The following is a 13,971-nucleotide window of genomic DNA, read 5'->3' as shown; positions in this document are numbered from 1 at the left end:
GTTTGCTGCTGGACAAAGAAGAATGGACTTGGGTCCTTCACGTAAAGGAATGCATTACTTTATTATTGAAGGCAAAAAGTGGTATAGTATGTTTTCCCGGTTGATATCCATGGCATAACAAAAATTTACGACCTTTCAAGAGTCCAAGACAGGCACTTATGCTGAGAAACAATTTTATTCAAGTACTAAGACTAATATATCCCAATCGATGATGCCAAACTGAAGCTGACACGTCCTTTGTAGCAGTCAAGATTTGAATCTTCTCCACGATTGGTGACTTCAGTGCATAGAGATTATTCCTCCATAATACATATCCTTACTAATTGGTTGTCCCATCTTCAGATTCTTCACAATGACACGACTTGGAGTAAATAGAAAAGGCACATTGAAGACACACTGGTCATTTGCGATACAGTATCAGGTTCCTTGTAACTTGTGGAACAAGAAAAATGCTAGATATGCGAAGGCTAACATGTGTGCTTCTGTGTTACACATCTGATATATTACAGATTAAGAAAGCATCACCCCCCTTCCAGCATGAGGTGATGTAAAATGTGAGACTTCCATGATTTCCGTTGTTGGAATATCCACCATGTGATTGCAATCAGTGTTCAAAGTATCAATATTGCTACAAGTTTCGTTGGCCGGGGATATGGAAACAATATCGATATCACTGGTAATATCAATGATAACCGGAAATGTGAAAATGGTAGAATTTTTGGTGAAAATTCTGGAGATGCTAAAATACACATATTTGCATATTTAGGATTTATTTAATTATTATTATTATTATTATTATTATTATTATTATTGTAAAAAGAATGTATACACAATAAATTTCCATTTAATGGGGGCTTAAAAGCATGTGTTGTCATAAGAAATAGTCTAACCATCCCATCCATCCCATTTAACCATCCAATCATCCATCCAAACATCCATCAATATTGCAGAATATCGACAACTCACGATATTTTGCCAATTAATCATCAACAATTGGAAAGGAAACAAAAGATTGTGGTCTTGATATTGCGCTTGTTGCGATAATGATAATATTGAGATATTATCTATATTAATAATGACAAATTGAAAACTACATACAACAATGTGCTCATAAAAAAATTGAAATAGATTTTTTTTCTTCAATAAACAAACTTTCTGTGATCTCTACGTTGGCGATATTATAGAAAAATTGTCGATAGGCTTGTGATACAAGCGTCACCTAGAATTTACACAGTAAAAAATATTGGCGATATCGATACATTGGCAATATAAGCGATGCCTAGAACTTACAAATCTGAAAATATTGTCCATATCGATGCGTTGGCGATACTTAGCAATACATTGCTTATGCATGTAATTTCTAATACAACCGGTGTTATCGGTATCGCCAAGCTGGAGATAACGATGATATCGAAGATATTTCGATAATATTGGAGATAATTCTAACAATGATTGCAATGACTAGTAGTGGAAGTGGTGGAAGATGGTATTGTACTGATTGTGAAAGTGTCCGTTTCCAGAACCACAAACCTATGAGCAGAACTTGCTGTGTATCGGGTGGAGAATTGTGACATGTCGAGTGAAATATTGCCTCATGCTGATGGAGAAGGGGTCATAGTTCATTTAATGCAGGGATAGAAATGGAGTATAAGGACATCTTCAATGATGCATGGTCATTCTCTTCTCCACAAAGAAAAGTAAATTTTTGGCTGAATCTGGAATTTGGTCGTTGAATTGCAAAAATGGGATGCTGAGAGACTCCAGCAAATATGGCCCGATAAATGTTGATCCTGCCCACACGTGTGTGGGATCCGAGCTTTACACCAGTTGGAGCACACTGATTAGATCTCTGACTTAAAAATAGGCCTCTTCACTCTTCAGGTGGGTCACATTGTAGAAAACAAATGATGGTCAAAACATTTTTTTTTTTTTTGTTACCATCTGTTCATTTCATTTACGATAACCAACCTGAGGAGTGGAATGTCCTGATTTAGAGGCCACAAGATTTAAAAAATATGGCATACATGATTGAAATTTCGGACCTTGCATGTGTGCTATGTTGCCACATGTGTTTGTGTGGATGGACAGGTCAGGCAGGGCTGCAAATGCATGTGGGCTTAGAAACCTTCCTTTGGTTAGATTATGTATTGAAGAACTTGTCACTTGTTAAGAAATGCATCTTATATGCAAGGTTTTGAAATTGGTTATATTTATAGCCATATTGTAATTGTATCGGTCCGTGACATACGCTAACCGGTCAGGCCAAAAAAAAAAAAAAAAACAAGAAGAAGAGGAAGCTGTATTTGCTTATATCGGCTGATATAGCCTTGTCGATCACATTACGTGGGCAGCATTTGTCTCATGTCTGATACAGTGATATGCTTATATAGCCCATGTTTTATTTGGTTTTTTTTTTTTTTTCACTTATCTCATTATTTCTCCTCCTCTCTTCAAAATATCACTTTAGGGAGCTTGGGGAGAGATTTTCAACAAAATAAAACAAGATCAAATCCAACAATTTGAGCAGGATTTAGTGAATTAAAGGAAGTTTGGGTTTACGGGAAGATCGGAAAAGAAGGCAAATGATCTTATTCATTTTTTTTTCTGCCTTCCTTTGTTGGATTCAAATGTTATAGGCCCTGATCTTATCTATCAAATCATGCTTAATTTGTGTTCGATTGGGCCTATGTTGTTAAATTTCACTAATCTAGCCATATGAGAATCTAGATAGCAATAGTCTACTATTCATCCTTTTTTTTTCTTTGTTTTTTCTTCCCTTCAAATTTCTTGAGGGAAATTGTTCATTTAAGATAGACATGTATTTGTGTCTCAGTGTAAGTTACTACATACTTGTAGACCTAGATGATAGATGGTTATATACTGAATTATTTAAATTTATATATATCACAAATCATGATGTTGACAGTTCAATACATGATATCATTCGTATCATGAATTTAAGAGTCAGAGATTAATTCATTCAGCTTTGAACAGGCTGCCCAGCAGACTGTTCTTACCAAAGAATGGCAAATTGCACTATTGAATACATGTCATAAAAAAAACAGAGATTCTGAGGTCTCTCATTTTCCATTTTCCAGAAGTTATTAATATTTTTCAGCCAGAAAAATTGGCTGATACGGGCCATATCATATCGGTCAGTGGGCTGGCTGATGCACCGACTGGTACTGGCATTTAATATCTTGATTATATGTTGGAGGCAGGAGAGAGGATATATTCTTAGTTGCGGTATCCTTCTAACTAGGTTCTGCTCCTGCTTCTAATCGTGCTTCGGACTAGCGCTTCTGCTCCCACTTCCTCGCCTCATATTCATATATCTAACAATATTTTTGAAACAGACACTTCCTCTCTGCCATATCTAACTCTATTGCCACTTCGCTTCACAGTTTATCCAACTATAGGATATACTTTGCAAGAATTTTTATGCTATATGGAGATATCAAATATGATTCATGAAATCTTATATTATGCTGGTTATCAAAATGTATACATTTTTATGTACGTGCATGTTTCTATGTATGAACGTATGCAGCTGTGAGTGGGTATGCATTCATCCATATATACAATCAAATTGTGCGCATAGACATGATTGCATCTGATGGGTGTTCTGTAATAGGGACTCAGTATATTCCTCAGGCGACATGATTTTTTATTTTGCATGGGTTATGAACATTTATTCTGCTTGTCACCTTGTTTACATGTGTGAGCCAAATTCATATCTGAGAAACAGTGCAAATACTTGCATGGACTTTCATCTAATTTTGACCTTGTTCTGTTCCTAAACAAAATGATACACTTCTTTATGAGGAACCACATACTGAACTTGACCCTTTTGAATTTCCATGTCACTATGTCCCTAGTAATATTGATTGCTATGTGTGAAGCACATGTGAAGAAGCATTGGACCCATTCCTTTCAAAACTGGCAGATGTAACGGCATGGGATGAAAATCTGAAAGATGAAATGGAGAAGATGATGCATCAGATCCTTGAATCCGAACTTCTAGTAAAGCAACTTAAGGTAATTGGCTATTGATGGAAATGACCATCCATGTAGTCCTTTATGTAATCATTCTTTCCTACTAAAAAATGTCTCAAAACATAGTTGAGTAGTCAGTAATCTTCAAAGACTACTCAACTAAGCCAGTGAGTGCTCGAAGGATAAGACAGAGCATAAGCTTGTTTTTATCATGAGAAGACAGTGTACTTGCTTAAATTTGAAATCTACTGAGGCTCGATGCTCATTGAGTCTGGGTTGAGTTTTGATTAGACTTTGCTTCTGACTCTTAGAAGTGTAACATGCATGCCTTAAAGCAATAAACTGTCTATTAGGAAGATTTGAGGGAAGAAAAGTCAAGAGCTAAGGAAGAAGCAGAGGACCTAACCCAGGAAATGGCTGAAATGAGATACCAAATCACAGAGATTCTTGAACAGGAATGTAAACGGCGAGCCTGCATCGAACAAGCTTCTCTGCAGAGAATTGCCGAGTTAGAAGCCCAGGTATTTATGATTTTACTTGCGTAAATTTTATGTTTGGCATCCTTGAATAGCTTCTTTATTTTAGATGTCTGAGTATGTCCTGTTCTTTTATTTCATTCTTGGGTACAAGTTACGGAAAGAACAACAGAAACTTTTTATTGCTCTCAGCCATTTACGCGAATCACAGAAATTAGCTGAAGCAAGATCCACAGAGGTCAATCATTTGAAAAATGCATTAGCGGTACGTTTCTCTCATTCTTCAATAATTGGTTTAATCATCAATCTGATTCTGATATTCACTTAAATGTACTCAGCTACAAATATTTGTGATGATGGTAGCATGATTTAAAGTTTTCATTAATTAATTTAAATTTGCTGATTGATCTCTCACGTTATTTGAGCTCATGCATTGGTCCCACAACAATGCCTCATTATTAGCGACAATTTGTACCACATTACTCTCCCCAATTTCTTCCACCATATCCATCAACCTAAATACGCAAGGGGTCATTTGGCACCATAGATTGGGGGGTGGTGGGGTGGTTGGGGGTTTGAGGGGATTTCAAATCCCTCGGTACGTTTGGCACCATAAAGTAACTGGGCGTTTCAAATCCAAGGTGAAAGCTTGGATTACATCGAAAATCCTTCCAAGAGTTGCATGTGTAACATGTGTGTCACTAGGCTATTAATCTATTGGGCACTATCAATTGCATCACTATAATTACTTTCATACAATGATTTGTGCCATCCAAACTTTGTCCATGTAAATCAATGGTTAAAAATCGTTGGTTAGTCACTCGGATGTGATCTTGTGCTTGTGGCCCATCTGAGACTTGGAATTTCATCATTTTCGGGCAAAGTATATATTTCAATGGGCTTATTACAAATTTACAACCATTGTGTCAAACATTACATATGTACACTAATTAGAGATATTAAAGTTGATTTACTAATTAAATTCAAACCCCTGTAAATATACTATGCATAACTACTTTTGGATTATAGGGGATTCTGAATCCATGGTGCCAAACACAATAGGAGGATTTCAAATCCAAGGGGTTTCAAATCCAGGGGGTTCCAAATCCACCCTGGATTTCAAATCCTTTGATTTCTTTTAAGTTTTTTCTCATCTCCTCCCTTGCGTTCTAAAGGACACTTGCATGCTCAGACACTTGACTCTTTTAATGGGAAAAGTGTTGTTTTAATTGGGTTATGCCCCTACTCACACTCTTGTTGTGTTGCAATACTTACACATAATTTACCATCTCCTTCCACCTATTCTTTCCCCATACTTCCACACTACATGTTCATTCTCTTTCCCAACCATTTTCGGTTTTCCGAACTCGAAGTCAAGTCATTCCCAACAAATACAACAAATCAACAATAGCAAACAAGTCCACACTCCACAACAAGTCGTCAATTGTCAAATCCAAGGACCAACCCAATAGATACAACAAATCAACAATGGCAAACGAGTCCACACTCCACAACAAGTACCAACCATCCACTGCAAAAATACCAAAATAAATAGAAAGGGTTACAAATTTTCATAATGATTAATGAAATAAGAAACTAAATAGATATTTAAAACAATCATTTTTAACTTTAATAAAAAGGGGCGGGGACATCTTGTCATCTTTTAAAAAAAAAAGTAAAAAAATTTAAAAACTAGAAAAATAGTTGTAGATCATATCTATGATCTATTATTCATATTATTTCCCTAAAATTATTTAGAAAACAAAATTCAGAAAATGCACAAAAATTAACCCAAAAGTAGAAAAAATGATGAAAAATAACAATTTAATCACCCAAAATTGTAGATCTATAGCTTTAAAACATTAATCATGCATTAAAAGGTTGCATTTAAAAGAATGATTTATTTTCCCTAAAAAGTCCAACATTTTTTTTTTTTTCTACCCCCCCAAAGTGGGTCCTCGACTTCGCTCCTAAACAGGCCCTAAGTAGCATTCTTCACCTATCAGATGAATCAATAGCTCTGATGAACACTGTACCCAGGTGGCAATAGACCATGAAATTCATCATGCTCAATCTGGTTGGGCCAAGTCCAACCATTACATATGATTGTGCATCCTCTACTCGCTCATATCATTTTAAATGATTGTACATAATCCCACAGTTCATTGTACATTTCATTTGAATACTTTTGAGTCCTAAATCTGTTGCTGCATTCACAAACACTTGAAAATAGAGGGAATCAACAACATGTGGAGGAATACTAACGTGTAAAAATAACTTCCCAACTGCCTTTTCAAGATTATCTAAAATCCGTTTTGACCATATTTGCTTCAATTTCTTTTACGTGCTACTCACCTTCCTATATATTGTCTCATCACCAAGAGGTGCCCATAGCTTCCTCTTATCCTCATCAAAATTGTCAATATTAAGCGGGTTGGGCCGAGAGGGTTGCGGCTCTTAGTGTCGCGACATACACACATTCAAAATAAAAAAAATAAAAAAAAATCCTTTGTTGCCACAACCACCGCCACTCCTCCGACTCGCATCACGAACCGAACAAGTTCTCCCAAACATCTGATGCTGTTACTCATCCTCTTGTTGAGTTTGTGAACTTTCTCTCCTTGCAATTCCCATCTCCCTATACAAGTCCTCCCCTGATTAATTATCCTCATCAACCTATTGCATAGGAACACCAAACACCTCTGCTATACATCCATCAAGCGTGGCCTTCTCCTTCAACCTCACTACCTTTTACCTTTGATTTCTTTTAAGTTTTTTCTCATCTCCTCCCTTGCGTTCTAAAGGACACTTGCACACTTTGACACTTGACTCTTTTAATGGGAAAAGTGTTGTTTTAATTGGGTTAGGCCCCTACTCACACTCTTGTTGCAATACTTATCATTTACCGTCTCCTTCCACCTATTCTTTCCCCATACTTCCACACTACATTTTCATTCTCTTTCCCAACCATTTTCGGTTTTCCGAACTCGAAGTCAAGTAAGTCATTCCCAACAAATACAACAAATCAACAATAGCAAACAAGTCCACACTCCACAACAAGTCGTCAATTGTCAAATCCAAGGACCAACCCAATAGATAAAACAAATCAATAATAGCAAACGAGTCCATACTCCACAACAAGTACCAACCATCCATTGCAAAAATACCAAAATAAATAGAAAGGGTTACAAATTTTCATAATGATTAATGAAATAAGAAACTAAATAGATATTTAAAACAATCATTTTTAACTTTAATAAAAAGGGACGGGGACACCTTCTCATCTTTTAAAAAAAAAAAGTAAAAAAATTTAAAAACAAGAAAAATAGTTGTAGATCATATCTATGATCTATCATTCATATTATTTTCCTAAAATTATTTAGAAAACAAAATTCAGAAAATGCACAAAAATTAACCCAAAAGTAGAAAAAATGATGAAAAATAACAATTTAATCACCCAAAATTGTAGATCTATAGCTTTAAAACATTAATCATGCATTAAAAGGTTGCATTTAAAAGAAGGATTTTTTTTTTTTTTTTTAAAATTTTATTTCATTTTCCCTAAAAAGTCCAACAGTTTTTATTTATTTATTTATTATTATTATTTTTTTAATTAAATTTAACCCCCCAAAGTGGGTCCTCGACTTCGATTTCAACAGAAAACCCGAAATCCATGATTAGATATGGTGTACATTTGATTTTTAAAAAAAATGCCCTCCCATGCATGAATCTTGGTTTGCATTTGAAAAAAGTTATAAAAAATGAAAAATCTAGAAAAATATATCAAAATTACCACAAAAAAACCCTAATATGTGATTAGATCTAGTCGGAAATGTCCAATCCACCCCCCCCCCCCCCCCCACCCCCCAATCACCGGTGTTGTCAAATTTATTATCATATCACAAATCGTACTAGTGGTTGAATCGTATTGAATTGCAAATCATATTGTAAATCACAAGATTTTTTTATTTTTTTTCCTTAAAAAATTGAAAAAATATGAAAAAATATAAGTAAATGAGATGTTTTTTTGAAACTCATCAATCTTCCTTTGCCATCAATGTGCACCAAGTAATACTATGTGTCAAAAAAAAAAAAGTAATAAAGGAATAAGATTCCTTTAACACTATATTAGAAGTCCACAAAAGCCGGAATTTATGTTCGTGTTACCTTTTCACAACGTAGAATCATGGTAGAAAAGTGGCCTTTAATACTGTAGACCAATGAAAAAAGATAATTTTGATTTCGAAATACCTTTCCATAATACATATAAGTCAGCATGATCGTAACCATCCATAATAATATTTCAAGCAAGTCATACATCAATTTTGTGTTTCAACTAGTTAAGAAGTAAGAAACCACAATGATTCTTGAAGAGAATATATATCATTTAATCTCTTACAAAGAACAAATAAAATAATTTACCTTTTCTAATCGATTCTTAAAGCCCCCACCAATTTAAAAACATAAAATGAAAGCCAAGTGAAGCTTAAAATAAAAGAGAAGTATAATTTGAATCGTAAATAGTAGGATTCATAGAAAAATGGATTCAAGGTTGGGATTCAAATCGTTTTGCTTAAGATTTGACTAAAAATCGTATATCGTAAATCGTAAATCTTAAATCATAGGATTTTGACAACACTGATCATCACATTTAAATAGATTTTTTTTTTTTTTTTTTTTTTAAAACATTTCTCGAAAATCTAGAAAAATCGAGAGAAATTACCAAAATGATATGTAATCAAATTTTAATAGATAAAAAAACATTTATAGAAAATCCAGAAAATTCGAGTGTAGATACCCAAAAAAACACCAAATCGATTGGCAAATCTAGTATAGTTTGATGGATCGAGGCATAAAATTATGATTCAAACATATTTCAAGAATAAACAAAAAGAAAATGATTTTTTTTTTTATACCTTTTTTCGAATTTTCAAAATTGGGTCCCAAAGCTTCGATTCTTCAAATGCCTCTCGAAATCGGTTGTTTTGATCCTCCAAATTGTTGCCAATCTTGCCTAGGGGTTCAATTTTTTCAAAATTGGGTCCCAAAGCTTCGATTCTTCCAACGCTCTTGAAATTGGTTGTTTCGACCCTCCAAATTGTTGCCACTCTTGCCAAAAATGCCTCCAAATTCACCTATTGAAGTGGTTTGAAGCAAAACAAAAGAGCGGAAGGAGTGAGAAATAATTGTGCGTGCATGGGGGGGGGGAGGGATATGGGTATGACCAAATTTTTGTAACGGGCCGATACAACCCCATATCGTGTATAGTATCAATCTAATACTGATACGGTGATCTATGGTGCAAAGCCTTGGGTCAATAGCTCATAAGATTCCATCTCATAGACACACAAACGAAACCCACCAGATTCTCTTACACAAACAAAACCAACAAGATTTTCTCTCACAGACACGACCCATGTGATCTACCCCCCCCCCCCCCAATTCTAGATATTGTGGTGAATGCTAGGAAACAGTAGGACATTTTATTTCTCTTTGTAACTCACTATTTTCATCACACAAATGAAACGGTTAGGATTGTCATATCAAGGACATTTTGGATGCGTGGTCTCTGAACAGTCAGACACAACAGACCAATGGTTGTAAGAACTGGGAACTCAAAAGTGTATCGTGTGAAGACTCAGTTCGATGACCCATAAGACTATCTCTGGTTAGGATTGTCATATCAAGGACATTTGTGGCGCACAGTTTGTCCATGGTTAGACACAATAGACGAATGGTCCATAAGAATTGGGAACTTGATGGAACTGTGTAAAGCCTTAGGTCGATAACACATAAGATTCTCTTTCACACACAAACAAATGAATTTTCTTACATAAACAAAACCAACAAGAACCTCTCACAGACACAACTCATAATGGCCTATTTGGATGCCTGTAAGTTCTTTAAGTTGTAAGTGACTTATAGGTAAGTCACTTACATGTTAAAGTCACTTACAGGTAATCCTATTTGGATGTAAGTTGCAAGTCACTTATAGGTAATCCTGTTTGGATGTAAGTTGCAAGTCACTTACAAGTAATCCTGTTTGGATGTAAGTTGCAAGTCACTTACAGGTAATCCTGTTTGGATGTAAGTTGCAAGTCACTTATAGGTAAGTTTTTGCGTTTGGGTAACCTATAAGTTACTTACAGGTAAGAAGTTGTATATTCACATCAAACCAAGTTTAGCGTAGGGAATCATTCCAAAATGTTATGATTACATTTTAAAAAAATTAAAAAAAATTAAAAAAATTGCACCAAATATACAATTTTGTTAAGCCCGTCTAAATACATATTTAAGCCAATTCTTAAACTAAAACAATTATCAAGTTAGCCATAAAAGTGAGCCCACAGATTTAAAATACCTATAATATAGAGCAATAGCTTAATATAAGAATTGGTAGGAAACTATGGGAAAATTTTAATTGGGCTCATTAAGAAATCTTTTTGTTGTAGCTGGATGATTGGGTTCTTTGCCGGATTTACAACAAGAAGAATGGCTATAAGAAAATAGTGCAACCTACTAAAGAAACATCCCACAAAGAGACTGGATTCTTTCGAGGTCATTGAAGACATTAGATCAGCTAGAACTCCAGAAGCAGATGTTGATAACAACTCATTTATAGAGTTGGATCGTATATGATTCAAATTGTTGGAAGCAACTCGGCTTTCTCACTCAATGCCAATCTCGAAAGCCTTAATAGAGCCTGATCTTTGTATAACTTCTGGGACCTCACACAAGATGGTTTAATAAAATAAAAATGGTCCATCTTAATGGGCAATAGTTAAGAGCAATGGTCCACCATGATGGACTGGACCATGGGACCCGCCTTGATGTGTGTTTCATCAGTTCATTATGAGGCATGGCCCGAAAAAAAAAATTCCAAATCTTAGATGAGCCACACTAGAAGAAACAATGGTAATTGAATGCCCACCAATAGAATTTCTTGTGGGCCGCAAAAGAGTTGGATGATTGTAACTCTGGCAACCGGAAAGAGGCGCACGACAATTGGAGAGAGAGCAGGTAGGCTGTTGGTGTATTTCTCCCCTTTTCCCTCTTTTCAAAAATCTGAACATTGGGCCTGTAAGTCACTTATTGGGAAGTGACTTCTCACGCCCAGCCCCTAAGTTTCTCCCTCCCTCAAAAAGGTTAAGAAAGAAGAAGGGCTGATTAATGATCTCTCACCATGCTAATTTAGTCCTTTCAAGAAATATCTTGCTGTTTGAGATATAAGCATGAGAAAAGATTTTTTAAAAAAGAAAAACTAAACTAAACTAAAAAGTATGCTGTGAGCACGATGCCTTTTGTTGCAAAATATTATCAGCTCTTCCTCTGCTGATTAGTTGTTGATAAATATCATTACAGGGATCAAGTCCAAGTGGAAACCCACCAATTTTTCCTCAGAGAGCTCAAGTGTGTAGTTGTGGGGATTGTGGTATTTCAAAGAACCAATTAGATTGCTTTGATCAGGTGCTGATAGAGGCCAAAGGTTCTGAAGATATTTGTGCTGATTTCAGTCTTCATCCACTGGCTATAACATGGTATTCAGAGGAATCTAATATAAGATTGGGAGAAGATTGAAACTCCAGTGATGGTGTTGAACTGATCCTCTAATTTTAATTAAAGTTACTCATTTTTTCAGCTAATCCTTTAGCCAATTTTAATGCACTACATAATGTGATTTTGGGTCCCATTTTATGAAAGATGTCTGTCATTTCTGAATAGTATACAGCATGCTTTCAGCACATGGGCGTGTGCACAGGCTGTAGGTTATGAATGCCTTGAAATAAACACAATCTACACTACCTAATGAATTGCATGGACCTCTGACACTTGTGACATATTGGCACATGTGCCAAAAATTGAGATATGGTCACGTACGCTTCAACATGGATACCTTTTGGGTGTAGAGATATTCTGTGGCCTGATATTTGGGGTGTACAAGAGAGACATACAACCAGCTTTACCAGTTACAATTTTGCAATTTTGCACATTGGGTGCCATATATGTTGGTATTGTAAGCTTTGGGTTTGGTGTCATGTTCAGTGATCCAATTTGTGGTGGTCGCCTTGAAAATCTTCAAAGAGCGGAAGATCATAAACTCTCAATCAAAGGCCCTCAAAATAACGGATGAGTAAAACTGTCTATTTCCTAAGGAAACGTTTTAAATGATAAAAAGATTTTGCAATATTAGAGGTTTTTTTTTTTTTTTTAATTTCTTTTTTCTTTTGGGGGTATCCACTATCCATGGAGAGGCCCATTATTATAAACGGTTTGGATGACCTTACATTCAATGGCTATGGTCCGACCTATCTGTAACAATAGTCTGATGTACTGTAGAATCCTCTTCATCGGATGCTTTTGTGTAAGAACGGAAATTTTAGTTGTTTACTTACCATATAAACGGCTTTTTTTCCCCAAAATATTTCATATGGGGGATCTCTGAGTTGAAAAATAAATTCAGTGGTTTAGATCATAATATTGATTATTAGGGGGCTTTTGGTAAGTTTCCTTAGAAATATACATTGGATCATACGGTGAGTTGGACTGCCGTCTATCCACGATGACACTGATAAGATGAATGGTCCAGATAATGGAATGTTAGTCCCATTTCCAATTTTTATGGTGCACAACGTATATCCCCACTATGTCGTGTGGCTCCGAAGAATTTTACCCATGCGATTGGTCTTACTGATGTCTTTAAATTTGATTGGTCTTACCGATCTCCTTAACTTTTTGGTTTTTTGGTGGTTGTTTATAGTTTTCTATGGTATGGCCCATTTAATGATAGTATTGGTATGTTTTCGTGGCCCGTTTGATGATAGTATAGGTATGTTTTTGGTAGAAACCCATCAGGGTATCACGTAATTCAGTAGTTGAATAGCAGCGACTCCCACAGTAGAAAACAAGGGACAACCGTTGAAAACTTTCGCCCACGTGATGGCTGGATCGTCCTGATTTTTTGGGTAATTCTGCTCGACAGTATGCCATACAAACACCCAGGTGGCGCATGCTCTCCACTTGTACAATCAGTTTTGTTCTACGACTGATGACTTTCTGACAAGGCCGCCTTGCATGGAAGCTTGGTATTTAAGGGAGAGTTTGGATCTTAAGTTGCATAAGATAAGCTACTTATTCTACAAGTAGCGTATCTTGGTTTCTACTTACTAAGAAAATAAGCATGCTCGGCAAACAACATACTTATCAGCTTCTCCTCTCTTTCATCTCTAATGCCTCTCCTCAGCAACATATGAAAAATAAAAAAGCTAAACAAATTAACTGAAGTGATTAAGTATTTTTAAGTAAAAAATTAGTTATAGCTAATCATGAACCAAACTTATCTTAAATAAGTCACTTATTTACTGACGTAAGTAGAAAAAGTAACTTATCCGGTGGTATCCAAACGGGCCCTTGGGGAATATTTATTTATTTTTTAAAATTTTCTTATTTTTGGGTTATTTTTCTTAGATAACCTTATAATTGTGATAAAAAGTTATCTGTC

At 35.5% G+C, this 13,971-nt stretch overlaps 1 protein-coding gene across 6 annotated transcripts in view; it reads left to right on the top strand.

The window, feature by feature from the left end:
- LOC131229884 (uncharacterized) overlaps window positions 1-12,309 on the top strand; it is a 63,890-nt gene extending 51,581 nt beyond the window's left edge. For 5 of the 6 annotated variants that reach the window (XM_058225938.1, XM_058225937.1, XM_058225936.1 and 2 more), the window contains 4 exons: window positions 3,903-4,038; window positions 4,350-4,517; window positions 4,627-4,737; window positions 11,835-12,309. In XM_058225938.1, coding sequence (XP_058081921.1) covers window positions 3,903-4,038; window positions 4,350-4,517; window positions 4,627-4,737; window positions 11,835-12,050 — 631 coding nt within the window. In that variant the 3' untranslated portion in view covers window positions 12,051-12,309. The remainder of the gene's footprint in view (window positions 1-3,902; window positions 4,039-4,349; window positions 4,518-4,626; window positions 4,738-11,834) is intronic. The other variant, XM_058225941.1, reaches the window with a different exon arrangement.
- The last annotated feature ends 1,662 nt before the right edge of the window (window positions 12,310-13,971 follow it).

This window comes from Magnolia sinica, chromosome 16 (assembly GCF_029962835.1).
Source record: "Magnolia sinica isolate HGM2019 chromosome 16, MsV1, whole genome shotgun sequence".
NCBI classification, from domain to species: domain Eukaryota; kingdom Viridiplantae; phylum Streptophyta; class Magnoliopsida; order Magnoliales; family Magnoliaceae; genus Magnolia; species Magnolia sinica.
Note: the sequence above shows the minus strand (reverse complement) of the source record. Positions and strands in the feature narration are given on the sequence as shown.